Below are 17,390 nucleotides of genomic sequence, written 5' to 3' on the forward strand. Positions count from 1 at the left end.
TGGGTCTACCGCACCAAGTTCCCACTGAGCAGGCAGTATCTGCGCTCTGCGACCCATCAAATCTCGCTAAAAGCTGACACAGGAACTTTTAACAGGGAATACTATCAAAAACAATGACGATATTGGGTTGACTCTGCCGGACGAATACGCCATTACTGCGAACAACAATAATTAATTATGTAACGAGGAAAAATGGCCCCTTGGCGGTTTGTACAGATTTACCCACGGCGAATAAGCAACCGTGCCTGACTTGGAGGCTTGTCCGACGAACTTTAGTAGCTGAGAGAGACCCATCTATATCAAGGCCGGAATTCGGGATATGTCTCACCTAGTCCTGCAACTGGGGCTTTCTTTCTAAGCCTTCATCGTCTGGCTTGTCGGTTTTGCGGATTTTGAACTGACTACTTGGTTAGTGCACAGTTAGCCCTCCAGAGCAACATAACCGAACATTCGGTGGGCTGCACAGAAAGCTATAAAGCCGTGTGAGTGTCTAGAAAATGTCGATTGTCATGCTCAATCGTCTCAATCTTCTGCGATACCTAGACCTGGGATAATGAAAGCCTTCCATTACATCTGGTTCTTGGCCGCCGGCATTCTGGCTCGGGTTCGTTTCATATTTTGTCCATCATATCTATTATCTTCCCCTAGTCTCTTCTAACCAATTACCAGGCCCAACCCGACGAATCCCCAATTGAGGGATATACTATTGAGGAATTCTCGTGGGAAGTCGAGACAACGCCCGGCGGCTCAACAGTCGTCCTGAACGGCACAGTCGAGCAAGTCCTCTCTCAGCTGCGCGACATCAACCCCAACTACGACGCCGAGTTTGCCATCCCCGCCGATGAAGTTGAACAGCCTATGGAGGAGGAAGACACTTCCTTACACCTGACGAAGCGCGGCGACGTTAAATGCGGCGGCTATCCGAAGGCTAGACGGGTCCACATTGAAAAGGGTATCAAGTACCTGAGGGGTGTTCCTGGCAAGCCCCAGAGAGGACCCGGCCCCGGCAGCTGCGGCCAGGTCAGCTGCTCCTGGTCTTCGGCTATTTGGTGGTGTAATGATGTAGGTTTCTTAACAAAATCTGCTTTCCTTCTATCCTGGTGTGATGTATACTGACGGGAATCAAAGAACACTTTTACCAAGGTGCTACCCAGCTTCAACAATATTGCAGACGGGGCGCAACTTATTAAGAATACTTGTCTTCATGGTGGCCAGATGTTTTCGGGTCAAGATTCCCATAATGATAAGTGGAGTACTATTGTTCGTTGGCACAAGTGTTAGTTAGCGGAGAGTGCGTGCCTTGGTGGATTTTCTATGATGTATCATGGATATTGCTGATTTCTAAAATTCTATGCTTTACCTTTATGGACTAGAGAGTTGCTTTAGCTTCTAATGTCTGGGTGGTGTGGGCTTAACAGCGAGGAGAAGGTTGTTAATGGAAATCACCTATTGTCGGTAGATAGAGCTTCTCATGTAGTGCTATCACTGCTCGCAGGGCGTTTCTCTCTCCAGTTAACTATAAGCTTATCATTACGACCCACGGCCGAAGGCATTCTGGCCTGTTATGCGGCCTGAAAGTTGCTCGGTGAATAAATAACTGCAGGGTTTGATTTGAAGCACCGGAAGGGGGACAAGATGTATTTAAAGCGCCCTGGCAAGCCTAAGCCCTGCCCCCTAGTACAGCGCACTATTGCGGCCACTCCGTAACAACGGATCTTATCAATTTCTGCCGGAAGAACTAATAACTATAGACTTGCTTAGTTTTATTATCAATTAGACTATTATATCACACCCGGAGCTTTGTCGTCAAGTCTTAAACCAGTAAGCTAACCGCGTGTAAAAATTCTTGCCTACAGTCGATACAAAACTACCGTCTATAGAGAAATACAGTTAGCACAAAATTACTGTTGATACAGGACTCGAGTCCAAAGAAACAGGCCTACTAAGTATATATAATCAGTAATTAGAAGAATATAAACAAGTTCTGACTGATTTACTAGCAAAGATAACTCTGTAATAATAATATTAACTGATTATAAAGGACTAAACTAGGTATATAAATAGTTATCTTGGCGGAACAAAGAAATAATGAGAGAAGACCGCCGTTGTTACTTTTCGAGTGAGAATAGAAAGATTTAGCTTATCCAACGCCGGGTGTCATCGTTGATAAGTGCACGCATAGTTTTGAAAAGACCAGTTGAATTTGTGTACTTTTCGCTGTATGTCAACGTCAATTCGTGATTGAAGTCTGCGGGGTTTTTGCCCTGGGTATGCTGCAGAATCGTTTCCAATTTGTCCATCGCCATCAAGGAAAACCGCCATGAATGCTCGGCTGTGCTCTTGTTCCGACCGTTAGATGTATGAGAACTCCGCAGAACATTGTCCAACTGCTCGGCTTCACGCAGAAAGGCGTTCAGACCACCGGCGACAAGGCGGTGGGTGGTCGGAACGCCACTAATATATCGAGAAGATTCTATATTTCAATTTTTTTTGTTATAATAATAACTGGCGAGTAGACTTTTTTATCTAGCTAGCAGAAGCCAGCTCTCCTGTTTTACCTGAGATTTTGATAATTTACGTATTTTTGGTGGTAATGATCTGTTGTTGGCTGGATATTAGTGTCTCCGAGAGAAGATTTGAAACTAGACTGACGAAATGATCGACTTACGATATGATGAATCTTATTTATTCTCAGCACCCTATCTGGTATTTCTATATATGCGACTGAATACAAGTTACCCATGATATTGGAGAAGTTTGACTTTTTGCAAACTTCTCACACTTGGAACAAGCTGGATCCAGAATACAAGGTGTACTTGATTTCATTCTTGAAACTGGCGAGCTTTTAAAAACACCATATTGCCAGGTGTGTTGCGGTCTTGTAGACGAGGCCCCGTTTGATGGAAGCAAATAGCGTGGCCAGTTCAGCCACCAGGACCAACATTAGAGTAGTCTTAGAATCATGGCAGCGTCATTGCAGACCTCATGAGCAACCGGCAGGTCTCGCGTGTGCTGTATAGATAGTGTGTAAAACAGTAGAGCTAGACCTAAATGAGTAAGCTGAGCGAGAAACCTGCAATGTGGGTGATCGTAACCATTCCACTGCACAAATATCCTCGGGTATAGTTGAATCATATTACCTATTGTGTCTTGACGAAGGTCGAGAAATTAGTCTTTGTTTTGGGGACATGACGTCTTCAGGCTCAGGCAAAAGTGAGTGGCGTGGCCTCCCCCTCCCCTAGCGTCGTATCACTAGGCAGATTAGAATGTCGTGGCCCATATCGCCTAAAGTATCATAGCGCAATACCACTTGTTGTGATTATCACCAGGATTATGTTGATATAATCAAGATGGTTCGAGATATTCCGAGGTTTATCGACACAGACTTACATCAACTGCAACCATGAATATGAAACCATGGCCTTATCCTGTGCAGAATGGATTCTGTTGCCATGTAGTGCAAGGCATATACATCTGTCTTGCCGAGGATAGATGGTTACTATTAATACTACGTTTCTGACCTTCACATGCTATGAATCTGTGAGTAGAATTCTTATAAAGCCTGTGTGGTTGCCATGAGATAGAGGGGGATATGGCCAGGATTTTAAATACAATTCCTGTCATACAGCTCGGTTGTTCGCCATGATGAGGCTACAATCACGCAGTCAAATTGACTCTATGAAATCTTCATGGCGCTCGTGGGATCGTCGGCGGTGGAACGCGGGTCACTGGCTTATTGAAATACTTGCAGTTCATCCTATCTCTTTTGATAAAAGACTTCCTGTGCATCCGAAGACTGCAAAGGTTCCTTACGCATCTCAGTGGCGGTTTAACGTCTGGGTCCTCATCCACGCTATTATACCTCTCGTTATTCATGAGACCTTCTCCCTCTACTTCAGCCACCAATTTTCGCCGCTTGTTGCTGGCATATTCTATAGCCTATCGTTGCAAGCAATTGGGGTCCATGAACTACACATGCTTCGCCAGGTTGGACACACACATGGATATTTCGACGGTGACACCCACGATCGTGATGGGGTTCCTGATACTGGGGTATGGAGAACCGTCTGGTCCCTACTATCTGGTGCCACCCTGCGTCCACTGATGTTAGTGACACTCGCCTACCAAGTAGACCAAGGACCGTTGTCAATTCGTTGGGGTTGGCTACTTTTGGAAACTGGTCTATATGCCATCGTTCTCGACTTTTGGTTCTACTGGTATCATCGTCTGATGCATGAGAGTCATTATCTGTGGAAATTCCATCGCACTCATCATCTCATAAAACACCCAATTCCACTGTTGTCAGCTTATGCAGATCTAGAGCAGGAGTTTTTTGATGTTGTTGGCATCCCACTTATGACCTACGGGTCATTAAAGCTTCTTTGCCTGCCAATGGGATTTTATGAATGGTGGATATGTCAGCAGTACATTATTTTTACCGAAGCACTCGGCCATAGTGGTCTGCGAATTAAGGCAATTGCGGCCAACCCATGGAGTTGGCTGTTCAGTATGATGGGGGTGGAACTTGTCATAGAAGATCACGACCTTCATCACCGCAGGGGTTGGAGAAAAAGTCACAATTACGGCAAACAAACACGAATATGGGACAAACTCTTTGGCACTACGTACCCTCGTGTAGAGGGGTATGAGGGGAACATTGACTACGACAACCCTGCAAAAATCCCTCTCCTCTGAAGTGGTGTTGTGACAACGAGGCACCTTGCAGAGCTCTTGACGGTTGTGCAGGGTCCTGAGGATGACAACAGGAGAAGCCATGTAACTTAATTGGAATACACTACAATATTAACATCTAGATAATATGGCTCTTACATATAAAATATTCTTCAAGGAAATGAAGGACTCAGGATCACGTCGCTTTTCATTTTCTTCACTTGTGTCTATGTTATTATAAGGTAGATGTCACTGCTGCCCACGCTGGGGGTATATAACCATTCCTCCCACCCTCAAAGTTGCCTTGCTCAGACGGTCATGATTTCTCTCACATTTTTGAGGTTCGACCTTTATATCCAATTCGCCAAGACCTGGTTATTTGCAACCTATCAAGCCGCGTTCATCATCAGTACCCTAGAGTCCACAGGGCTTTGTGCGTAGTATATGTGAAACAATTGGCATTAAATTGTGTCTTCGGTTTCATACCACCAACAATATCAAAGTACCAAATTCTCAAAAATTCCAATGCTGCGCGGAAGGTAGCGACTACTATTGGTGCCAATATGGACATGCCAGGAGTCTGTCTATTAAAATTTTAGATAGCCTAGTTAACTATTAATCTCTCTTTAAGCCATAGATGCTAAGGCCTGGCCTTCCGCATTAAATGCTGTCAGTGTCTTAATCTTTGAAACAAACTTAGAGTGGATGGCAATGAGATACATCTTTACTCTATAATAGCTTCGATCTATCTCGGGGTTAAGAAGCAAAGGCCAGTAAAGCAAGTAACTGAGAAGTATGACCTAGCATCTCTGTACTCTTCAGCTATCAATATACTCACCTAGTGCTGGATTCCACGCATAGTGACAATTACTGTCGCTGTTATATTTGTTACATCCTCCTCAATAATAGTACGTGTCAGTTTCTTTGCACGGTCTTCAACCGTGCGACTATTTGGACTAGTCGAAGTTATTATAATACTATCGGTAGTAAGGCCAGGTTGAAAAGAAAAAGCAATCAACACTCATAGTTAATCAGAATCTAGTTTCTTGCTATCGGGTTCAGCATCTGTGCTATTTCCTGTGTCGTGCATGGGGGCGGCAAAAGCATGTCCTGGTTGACGCAGAACCAGGGTAATCTGTGAGTGGCCTTATTGGTAGGGATATCGAGCGTACATGTATCCTGATTTCGAGTTCAAATGATCTAATTCATGCAGTTTTAGTAGCTTGGTCAGCTTCTCTACGTCTTTATAACTATAGGCGTCGAGATATCGATTGCAATGTCCCTATGGAGGGTCGCCGTCGATTGTCTTCACGTTTTCGTTTTATATACCATTAGTGGCGTAATGACTGCCGTTAGTCTGCTAGCCTTCTTTGTAACCGTTTTCTATTGCCGTCCGATTCTTTACGTCTGGAACCGGACGATCGTCCGCGGCGGGTGCCTTGCGTCATCGGCGTGGTTGGGTATTCTGTACACGTCCAACGCAGTCGCTGCGGTCGTTGATTTCACCATTGGTATTTTGGCTGGTTCATGGTTTGGAATTGCAAATGGCCAAGCGAAGAAAAGTCGGCTAGCGGTCATTATCGGGCTGCGTTCCATGCTCGTCCTCCATCTCTATTTGAAGTGTGCGACCTGTTAACACAGATAGTGCGGGTTCCACAGCCATTGCCCATATCCCATTATCAAGGAATATACGAATACAGATTTATTAGAAGCTGCAAGTTCGCTATACATTTTGTGAAGTATTGAATACGGCCTTGGCATTATTGCTGGCAGCACTCCAACTTTATGCCCACTTGGTCGTAAGTTTGGCGAGCAGTCAGGCTACCAGGAGCACAACAGCACAAGCTTAATCTTGCGACTTCAGGAGAACAGCACATCACATTTCCCTCACGACCTTGAAATGGATGAGAATCTAGCATCAGTTAATATGTCATCGACGTCGTCACGCTCGAGAAGCGTGGGCAGTCTTAGGATGCTATGCCACGAAGTAGTGGCCAAAATACAGTATAGGAGTCGGCAGGCAAACAGCATGGGTTCGGTAATCAACCCCATAACATGTCTAATAGAACCCTAATATTGATCCACTACCTCAAATAGGATTAAAACTCTTGTTTTGCTCACAAGGCCATTCCACCAATACGCGCAATTATCGACCAGATGCCACATAGCAGGAACACCAACGTATAACTACTGGTAGATAGTTATAAGTTTGTCCTGGTCTGCGCTTTTCTCAGGACATTTTCAATTTTTGTAGCCTTCAAAATATTCCCTCTTATCTTCAGCTTCCCTTTCATGAACAATTTCTGTGTGCTGGTCTTCCCCTCGAACAGGGTAGCAAAGTCGTCATCGGAGAGGTAAAGAGAAACTGTTTTATGCTCATCCCGTCAGTGCTGGTCTCATATATTGAGTTGGATTTTTAATATAGAATCTGACGCGAATATAGTATACTGACCATCAGGCTTTTGGCCGGAAGGTGCACTACCTCTACCCACAATACCATGGTCCTTGAGATCAAGGTGCCAGGTCTCCTCTTTTTCACTGGAACCCTTGACAGTAAAGGCCACCACAGCCCTCACGCTCCGGATCACACCTTTGCGCTCGGTCGGGTTTGCCCGTAGGGAATCACTGATGACATCGAATGCAGCTGAGGAACGAAACCCATCTAACAGTGAGATCAACAGTCAGCTGTCTGACAGCCCAAGAGCATAAGAGGGGAATTCACACCAACTTTGAATGCCATTGTAGAAGCTGAGTTATCAGGACGGCAAAAGAAAGAAAGCGTGTAGTCTGGAGGGCGAGAATGAAACTAGATATATAAGGATGCTGTCCAAGGTTTCCGAGGTACGTTGAAGGACATGGTCCACGAGTATGCCTCAGCCGAGGCAAGGTAGTTTGTGCCCCGAAAATGATAGATAGATTTGTAATAAGGCTGGGCTTAACATGCAGGAACTTAGTTCACAAGACTGCAGGCTCTGATGATCCATCTTGGTGATTTCCTAACGCTCGAACTGATGCTGAATAATCATTTCTCCTGGCCCTCAATTCATTACCCATAGCATTGTTCCGCGCCCTCCCCCTTTTCTTTTTGCAGCCATTGCATCTAGTAAGTTGTCATTGAGTGTATGAAAATGATTTATGCCATTGCGGGAGAAGGAATACGATCTGTCTAGTCAAATTCTAGTAATAGCATGTAGTGAAAAACATATAGAGCTACAACTAGTACATCAGTCTGCATATGATATTTGTGAGATCTGACGCTATCAGGTGGAAGTATATATATGGAATGTTGTAGTGTGCTGTTGACTAGAGCCTAGAGTTATCTAACGCCACCCTCTGACGCATAACATATTTCTCGATATCATGTATGATATCGGCCGCGCTTTTGACCTGATGCACAAGTCCAATTGAGGCACCCGCATAGGTGCATCTCCTGCTGCTGCAGCTTCATCGTGATGTTCCTTGAGCTCTTGAAAAGACTTGCCAGCCTGGTGCTCGATCCAAGTCCGGTTAATTATTCCTCTAGGAATGTATGGCTCAGGCCACCCAGTTGTACCTGGGAGATGGTTATATAGTAGCGTGCGTACAGTGTTAACGCCCCCGTTAGTTGCCCTGATCACTTCCTGCTGATAGTCCTGGCTGATCCTCACTTCTGTGGAAGCGAGAATTCTTGTACCCATAGCAACTTCCGTAGCACCAAGGCATAACGCGGCGGACACTCCTCGGCCGTCTGTGATGCCACCTGAAGCAACTATCTTAATGCCACTGCCCTCTACCATGTCTACGACCTCTGGCAATATCGTGATCAACCCGATTGCGTCCCGGTGCCCATGGCTACCCGCCTCTAGGCCCTGGACAACAAGTACATCCGGCCGATAGGAGCGTTGGAGGAGTCCTTGGACTTCATCGACGGTACCGATCTGAATCCATATTTGGGTACTAGGCGACACAGAACGAATTCGAACGGTCCACGCTTCCAAATCAGAGGCGTGCTTCGGGGCATATAGCCAAACCGCGCATGGCTTTAATCTTCCTATTGCGCCTGCTGCCTCGTCGATGTCATCATTTCAACGTTGAAATCCGACACCAACAGGAAGAAGGTCGTATGCCGATGGCAAATGCGAAAGCCTCGAAGTATGGGAAGAATGTGCAGAGTGAACTCGGTGGGATGCCTCGTCAAGGTCCTGGACAGTATCTAGGGTTTTTGCCCCAGGCCCAATGAACCCTAGCCCTCCTGCTTCAGAGATTGCTGTCGTTAGGGCCGGGCCGGAGAGTATACGCATTAGGGCGCCGATAATAAAACTTTTTGTAGATATCCAGGGAAAGATGGCGGTAAACTCTTCAATGGATGCCATTGTGAATGAAGCACGATTATAGACAAATCAGGTATTTTAATGGCATATATGATACTAATATCTCTCACTATTCCAGGGACGGCAATGTATCCAGACGATGTGTTTATATGGGGCACTACTCTCGCCATTTCGTCGCAGTGATAGAATACACTAAGTAGGCCCACAGTTTCAAACTCGGCAAAACAGACGCGTAGGAGCATATGAAGACGGCAGGCTGTCAGTCACAAAGTGGATTTCATCATGTTGACGAGTTGTTCGCAAGGACTCGCAAGAATTCACGAATCGGGAAATCCTAGGGCTATTAAAGTGCCGAGTCGGGAGGATTTATAAGCCCGATTGTTCCACACCGCCGTCATACCCACCACTCATAGCTTTGCAAGCCCCATTGCTTTTGTTGCCGCTAACTTAATTGAGTTTTTTCTTTGTCACAGATTTGGCTTAGTTAACTAGTTCGTCAACTCTATTCTGGCATACACTAACGGTTGCTGCTTCTATAGCCAACTAGATATGAAGGACATAGCTATCATATCCGCGGTAAATGAATTTGGGGTTTGTTGAATATCGCTAGTTTCGGCCAGGATAGTTCTACTAGAATCATAAATGTATTTATTGATACCACCTAATACTGATTTGTTCCCTGTGGAGCCAGGTCGACCTCGCGTTTTGAGCTATACAGGATACAAGTAGAAAAGTTCCTATTTTCTTAAGATTGCCGAGGTCTCTGGAATAGTACATCAGAGGTTTACAGCCTTAGACTTGAATCTTCCTACAAGCCCAGAATGCTGAGACAAGTATTCCCTCTATATTGTTACGCATAAATGGGGAAGGGTGTATATAGTAGTCCTAGGAAAGGACTGCAAAGACCAAAGACCAGACCGCACCAGACCGCACCATAGTGCAGTCCAGTTCTCAGATTTAGGGATTATGTACAGTCCTAATTTATCTAGGACCGAATTACGGTCTAGTCCGGTCCTATAATTCTCTAGATAAGATAAATAGATCTAATTGTATAATATATATTAGCTAGATTAATTATTTAGAGTTATAATTAAATATCTAATATACATAGAAAAGTTTATAACTTTTTTTAATTTATATATAATATTTATTCTATTAAAAAGAGAAAATTTTACTAAAAATATATAAAAATAGTCCCCAGCGGGGGACTGCCAAGATAGTACCGGGGAACCATAGTACAGTTCTAGACCTATAAAAAAAAGACCAAGGACCGGCGGTCCCGGTCTCGGTCCCAACTTTAGGGACCGGGACCGTACCATTCCTAGCCCTAGTATATAGTATTCTTTCTCGTTAGTTGCTAAATTGTGTTGTGAATAACCCGTTGCGTGAGTGACGACTTCTCGAGCCCGTCGCAGGCTATAATCGTGCCATTTCTATCTCTGTGGACGCAACAATCCGGCAACTTCATGGTTCCTGGGTCAATGTAAGTCATATAGGGTTATTTATAGTGGTTCAGCACTAATGCCATCCTCGGCTAGAACAGGTAATGGTCAGATTCTCTAGAAGAGATACTGAAATTGGTAAGAGGAGCTACCACCTACCGAATGATAAGCGTATGCCAGGGGTACCGTAATATGCGTTAACACAGGCGCCTCACCTTTTAGTAAGGCATCGGCTGGTTGTTGCGAAAGGTCATTAGCGCGGCAACAACGTACCCTAACATTTAGTTCATACACCAAAGTCGACTCGACAGCCCCTGATCGCGCCATACACTTAAGTACCACCTAAAAATTAACAAAGTGTATTCCAGGAACTAGGGAAATATGGATTCTGGATTGGAGACTAACGCAGCATAATGATCATATATTTGGGAATACGATTATCCACAGGGAAAAAATCAATGGGGCTAAGGATGAAGCTGGAGTTGTCACGCCTGACCTTCAGCTCCAGGCTTGGACTGCATGCGAGCAAGGGTAAGTGAAATAGAAAGATTTCTTAAAGGTGGTCACCCAATTATCGAAAATCATCAATCAGGTGGCCCATACATGCATGACTTGATCTGCAGTCAGAACCAAGGCTGGGCAGCAGAGCAAGATCCTTTCCAAAGCTCTGAAAGGTGGAATCACACTCACTTCACGTTATGGATAGGTATGGTGTCTTGAGAAAGTATATAACTTTGGATGCTTTGCAATACGTGGTTCGTTTGCCATAGCGCTCTTCGTCTATGAATATGTGGCTTAGTTACACTGTCGAATGTCAGCAAAGCAGGAGAAAGATCTGAGGATGTACTTTATTCATTCTACATTTCCGTCTTACTCATAAACGCCTGTGAGTGGAATGTTATATCTTATTTTCTCAATCCATGCCTCCTTCCGTCGTAATGTCACCCTGAGTTAGCTCAGGTCCAACTTAACTACGGCTTCGCTGCGCAATTTTTTTTTTTTGCTCATTTTTATCTTATACATAAAATGAAATTTACTTCAGAACCTAACCCGAGATAAAACTCAATTATCTAGCGTGGTACAGATACGTGAAGCAACAATGAGATTTCTAGCCACCCGACCGTCTAGTATAATTGTAATTTGTTAAAGCTACCGAACATCAATGAACAAGGATGGCCTCAGTCTGAGTACTTCCCAGTCCGGGACAGCATATCTCAGGAGGAACATAGGCTTTGAAATTATCACAGGTTTGCCCAAGGTTGGTAATTCTGATCCTCGAGCAAACTCTGGTACTGTCGCTGCCGGATTCCCACATTACCACCATCAAAGAGAGGCAGACAAGCCGCATCATTCAGCAACCGTCCAAAGGCATGGTTACTGGCATATGAGGTTCTATAGGGCGAGTTGATGCGTTAGTTATGTGTGTGCGGTGCCAAAGTACGAAAAGATAAGAACTCACATTCCAACTACTTTCATCGCGCTCACAACACATTTAACGGCGTTTTCTGAGCTGAAGATTTTCGCCTGTAGACATGCTTCGAGAACCGCGGCTTCATCCCCGGGCCCATTCTGCACGCTATCGAGCGCTTTCCACGTGAGTAAACGTGAAGCGTCCAGCTTGATTTTTGTTTTAATAAGCAAATCTGCAACGCTCTGCCGCTGTATAATTGGAACAAGCCCGCCGCGGTTATTTGTTTTTGCAAACCGCAGAGCCTTTTCAAAGGCGGCTCGCATAATTCCAACAGCCATTCCGCCGACCATAGCTGCAGATACCCCAAAACTCTGCTTAACAATATCAACTGCTGAATCTGGGGACGCTAGAAGATTTTCCATAGGGACCTTGAAGTTGGTAAAGCGTGTATGAGGGCCCGATACCGCCGGATGTCCAACCAATTCTGGTTCGTCCAGCACGATATACGAAGAAGGACCATTCAGTGCGACATTCTCCCGAGTGACAATCAAAATGACAACCGAGGATCGTAAGTCACGGGCTGGTGAAGACTCAGGGCCACCTTCACAGTATCTGCATACGACACACTGCAGGTCTGCTCCTTTGCGGTCCCATCCCGCACTATTGGTCGTCCACAACTAGACAAACTCTCAGTTTTCCCTCGTATTCATGAATGGGTAAGTGCGTTTGATCTCTTACCTTTTCCCCATTAATTATCCACTGTCCATCCTTCTCATAGGCTGTTGTCTGTAGGCCGTTTCCTCCACTCTCCAGCCAATTAGCAGTTCCCCCTGGCTCTGAGTGAACGAGGCTGGCCAAGGGTTCTCCGTCCCCACTCAAAAAAGGAGGCAGGAACCGGTTCCAAAGGTCTGGGTTCCCCGCAATAATGAGAGGAGCCAGTCCGAGGCCAGTCGCTGCAATTGTCAGGGAGACACTAGCGTCCACGGCATAGTGCTCCTCGAGCTGAAGAGCAGTACTCACAAAGCTGCCGCCAGTGCCCCCCGCTGGAATAGGGATTTGAGCTCGGATTTGACCCGCGGCCACTGCCTTTTGATATAGCGGCCTGGTTGAGCGAAACCGTTCCTCCTGGGTGCCAAATTTCAGGTACTCTGCCGGTGCACCAAGGAGGACCTCTTTTGCAAACTTTCGTGCATCCTCCCTAACTTGTTGTTGATCTTCAGTCAAAGTAAAGCCTGTCATTGTATGTTTTAAAGATTGGAAACAATTTCTCAACGATGAATGGAAAGCTGAAGAGCTCTTGCTGCTTAGAGGCCAGAGCACGTCTTATATAGCACTGTCAAATTTCTTACACATGAAATTGGGGACTTCCCTAACTGCAACAACCCTCGGCATCGCCAACTGATTTGCTTCTCCTCTTCCCTATAGTATGTGGGGGTTGACGTTGACTTCCCCCAGGCTTCCCCCACCCACCCCAACAACGTGGCACCTCTCGAACATTTCATTACCTGGTTAAAAGTGTTCTTGCGGCTGGACATTCTCGCCATCCTCGGCAAGACCCAGGGTTGAGTATTGCGTCACCTGGGGGTGATAGGACACCCAGTACACCCAACACTGTAAAGCTCGCAAGGAAACCCATACTTGGTGCTTGCGACCAATTGCCAAGACCCGTCGTCTTGTGAGAAGTTAGCCTGAGCGTTTATCCATGGTAGCCGTCGATCCTGCGCTGTCGCCCTGTCACCCATCCCAGGCCGCTCGGGCAGTTATTCCCCCGCTCTCTGGGATGATGGGTTTGGAACCTGGAGAAGATATCCAGGAAACAGTGGGACTCGTCGTAGAGGCGCAGACCCTGTCCCTGAAGAATTTCGAGAGTACTCCGTAGTAAACACCTTCTTAACACAGAAAGGGCTTGTCTATTAACCAGGCTATAAATACTATACCCACAAATTGCTTGCTGCACAGCCAATATTCCTTCTGTATTCCCTCCAGCTAAACTCGGGCAAACACCAATATCTGATTCTGATTCTGGTGAGATTCGGTCGAACAAGTGGCCCGTGTCCTGCAGCCCGATTAGGAAGCCGGCAGATAGATCACGTGATACGGTAGAACCACAGGGCCGGCTCGCAAGAACGACCGATTTGGGAATGTAGGAGAGTTGCCGTCGCCAAGACTATAATTATAAATACTTTGACTTCGCCATGATGTGTAAATATTGATCAATTATAAACTATCACTCTTGCTATGACCATGCCCTCTCCTTTGAACAACCCCGTAAACCTCCCTTGTGGCGTGGTCTTCCCAAACCGCATCGTCAAGGTATCACCAAAGGAATTCCAAATTTGCCAATGAACAATATCTGATCCTTTTTTGGCAGGCATCAATGGCCGAGATGATGTGTGGGCAGGGGAATCTGCCAAACGATGATCTTGCTGAAGCGTATAATCAATGGGGCCGAGGTGGGTGGGGAGCTGTTCTCACCGGTATGTTGTAGCCCTGCAATGTGTCAAAAGCGACATCCATTATGCGTGCATACCTAGAGCTAGGCATTTATTTCTGTTACTAGGCAATGTTCAAGTCGACGTTAATCATCTTGGAACACCATATGATCCTGCTGTTCACGGAAGCTACACTGGCGAAGAAAACGGTAAAGAGTTGCTACCAGCTTGGAAATCATATGCAAAAGCTTGCACCCAGCATGGCACCCCGTGTATTGTGCAAATCAATCATCCAGGGCGGCAGTCATTGCGGCTTGCAGGAAAGCGTGGCATATGTGGCTCAACTATTGCTCCGAGTTCGGTTCCTCTAGTGATCGATGACAATTTTTATGGGAGGCTCATCAGCCGGATTACGTTTCCACATCCGCGAGAAATGATGCAGGAAGATATTGATACTGTCACGGCTCAGTTCGTTGATACCGCGCGCCTTATGGCTGATAGCGGGTTCACTGGTGTTCAGTTGCATGGTGCTCACGGATACCTGATTGGTATGCTCCTTTCCCACTTCATCGCACGATCAATTGTTAACCTGAATGGCTAGATCAATTTCTGAATCCAACGGTATACTCACCCCCATTTCCACTCTCCATTTGTTAAAATATATTTAACTAATGCCGTGGAATACGAAGACCAATATGCGAACCGATTCTTACGGCGGCTCCCCGTCCAAGCGCGCCAAGTTTGCTTTGGGCATCATTTCGAGTGTCCGAGCAGCTGTCCCTGCAAATTTCTGTGTTGGCATGAAACTCAACTCCGCAGACCACAGCTCCGATACCTTTGAAGATACCATGGCCCAGATCGGTCTCTTTGTCGAGGCTGGTATCGACTTCCTCGAAGTAAGCGGAGGAAGCTATACAAATCCCGAAGTAGGTGCAAGTCTCCACCCATGTGCATACACATGTATAGAAAAAATGCTACATGGGATAGTCCAGTTTAGCCATGGCAGCAACTGATTTGTGTTGTTCTTTTATACAGATGATGAACACACATAATACCGTTCAGGAAAAAAAGTCCTCTCGGAGCGTCGCTCGAGAGGCATTCTTCCTGGAATTCGCCACCGAAACAAGAAAGCGATACCCAAACCTCGTTCTAATGTTGACTGGCGGCTTTCGCACACGTGGTGGAGCGGAATATGCTATCGAACATGGCGCTTGTGATCTGATAGGAGTTGCACGTCCCGCGGCTATCAACCCGAGCTTTCCAAAGTTACTGCTTAACGAGAGCGTCGCGGATGAAGACGCAAAACTGCAATTGAAGAGGGTACCCCCTCCATTTTACGCTAGATGCGTTCCAGGAAAGGCTGTGGGCATGGGTTTGGAAACGGTAGGTTTCTCCTCATACCCTTTGGTTTGTGTTGATTGCACATCAGTCCTAATCGGCGTATGTAGGCGTACTACTCCAACCAAATTAAGAGGATATCGAAAGGGTTGAAGACCATTCCGCCTTCCTCGTAGTGTTACTGTATTGGATTTGTGAAAGCGGTATATATATTTACTCGGTATCTCTATTAATATGGCTACTTATAGATTACCCTAATTCTATATAAATCAGAATATACTTTTACCGCCCCTATAGATAATATAAAAAATAGTGCAGATACTGAATCGGATAGCAGAAAACTAGTTTAACTTCACACGGTAGACCACCTGGTTTCAAGCCAAACGAAATAATCTTTCAAAAATTATCCAACAAACAAACACAATGACAGAGTTAGACAACTTGGTTCAAAATCATTTGTTTTTGAAAAACAAGATACTCGATTCGGAACAGAAACTCAGACATAGTAGATTTCATTATGGCTACAGTTGGCAACATAAAAATGTGCCAATGCGAAGCTTCCCCTATAGACCATCCTTTCCGACAAAGTCTTTCCGCCATAGAGCAGAGAGCTTGCTCTATCGTCCAACATATTCGAACCCATGAGCTTGCCACTATCTGGTCACCTGACTCAAATGATGGATATCCAGGCTTATTTCCCGGCATCGCATTTGACCTTGCAAAAGATACCATCCAGAAGACGGAGTTGCGGCGTATCGTCAAACAACTACCGAAAGGTGCCTTGCTTCATGCTCATAGCGATGGCAGGGTGGATAGTACGTGGCCCTAACGCTCTTGGAACGAACATTTTTAACATTGAAAGTGCAATGGCTCATCTGCTCTCAACAGGCCGGGCAGACACATCAAGTCAGACATTCCTCTTGCATCCCCGCATAAATTCAAGGAGGACATGATTGAGCTTGAATACGTTCCTGCACTGTCATCAACGCCACTGTCCGAACTATTCTCTCAGTCTTAGCGACAAAGTATCAATTAATGTAACCGATAAGCCGCTGGGTCTTGTAAGCCGCTGGATCAGCCCCACGCGTTTTTCGCGCCTCCTAGAATTGAAGCTATTGAAAAAACTGAAAAATCTATATTTCTATAGAAAATTTAAATAGTCTAATAATTAGGACAATAAGTAATTTTATATCTTAAAATACTGTAACTAGAGCACTTTAGTAGAGTATATATATATTGATTTTCTACCGGAGTATCTATATCTACTGAGATAGTAGTTATAGACTATAGTAGAATTTCTGTCTTATATAAATTTCTGAGTTTTTTAAACTAAAATATCTGATTTTATAGATAGCTGTCTAGTAGAGTATTTTTTCATTTTAAATATTTTTTTATACACGGTGTATAGTTCTCCGCTTTTCTATTTTATAATAATCTCAGTAAATAAGTCAGAATTAGACTGGCATTTGGCCAGGTTAGGTTAGGTTAATAGGGTCAGTTATACCTAACCGCTAGGTTATAGCTAGGTTAATAGAATTTCTATATCTAACCACGGTTAAGCCGAAAATTGGACAGTTAATCTAGATTAACTGTATTTAATATTAAGATTATTAATCTTTATTAAATATAGTAGACAGTAAGCTAGATTAACTACAGTTAATCTAGTATTAATCTTACTATCCTAACTGACTGTAAAAATATATTATTAATAATTTTAAAAGATTCTGTTTATTAATTCTATATAAAAAGAAAATATATTTTTTATTAAAAATTCTATCAAAACTAA

The 17,390-nt window shown here is 44.8% G+C and overlaps 5 protein-coding genes across 5 annotated transcripts; 3 read left to right on the top strand and 2 right to left on the bottom strand.

Moving 5' to 3' along the window:
• Positions 1-553: 553 nt before the first annotated feature.
• On the top strand, positions 554-1,281 carry ABOM_011143 (uncharacterized protein; the record flags this gene model as incomplete). Its single annotated transcript, XM_022538271.1, has 3 exons — positions 554-604; positions 670-1,062; positions 1,129-1,281. 3 exons carry the CDS (start codon positions 554-556, stop codon positions 1,279-1,281), a joined length of 597 nt encoding a protein of 198 aa, XP_022384509.1.
• Positions 1,282-3,645: 2,364 nt separating this feature from the next.
• ABOM_011144 (sterol desaturase family protein) lies at positions 3,646-4,695 on the top strand (the record flags this gene model as incomplete). Its single annotated transcript, XM_022538272.1, has 1 exon — positions 3,646-4,695. One exon carries the CDS (start codon positions 3,646-3,648, stop codon positions 4,693-4,695), a length of 1,050 nt encoding a protein of 349 aa, XP_022384502.1.
• Positions 4,696-6,872: 2,177 nt separating this feature from the next.
• ABOM_011145 (uncharacterized protein) lies at positions 6,873-9,023 on the bottom strand (the record flags this gene model as incomplete). The annotated part of the gene is made up of 4 exons (XM_022538273.1): positions 6,873-7,036; positions 7,124-7,333; positions 8,225-8,660; positions 8,760-9,023. The coding sequence occupies 4 exons, from the start codon at positions 9,021-9,023 to the stop codon at positions 6,873-6,875; spliced, it is 1,074 nt and encodes a 357-aa protein (XP_022384503.1).
• A 2,641-nt stretch (positions 9,024-11,664) lies between these two features.
• Positions 11,665-13,073, bottom strand: ABOM_011146 (acyl-CoA dehydrogenase family protein; the record flags this gene model as incomplete). The annotated part of the gene is made up of 3 exons (XM_022538274.1): positions 11,665-11,815; positions 11,883-12,511; positions 12,573-13,073. 3 exons carry the CDS (start codon positions 13,071-13,073, stop codon positions 11,665-11,667), a joined length of 1,281 nt encoding a protein of 426 aa, XP_022384504.1.
• A 999-nt stretch (positions 13,074-14,072) lies between these two features.
• On the top strand, positions 14,073-15,780 carry ABOM_011147 (NADH:flavin oxidoreductase/NADH oxidase family protein; the record flags this gene model as incomplete). The annotated part of the gene is made up of 7 exons (XM_022538275.1): positions 14,073-14,147; positions 14,206-14,311; positions 14,395-14,814; positions 14,868-14,887; positions 14,956-15,192; positions 15,302-15,649; positions 15,715-15,780. The coding sequence occupies 7 exons, from the start codon at positions 14,073-14,075 to the stop codon at positions 15,778-15,780; spliced, it is 1,272 nt and encodes a 423-aa protein (XP_022384505.1).
• Positions 15,781-17,390: the final 1,610 nt, after the last annotated feature.

Source organism: Aspergillus bombycis, assembly GCF_001792695.1.
Source record: "Aspergillus bombycis strain NRRL26010 chromosome Unknown contig00131, whole genome shotgun sequence".
Taxonomy (NCBI): domain Eukaryota; kingdom Fungi; phylum Ascomycota; class Eurotiomycetes; order Eurotiales; family Aspergillaceae; genus Aspergillus; species Aspergillus bombycis.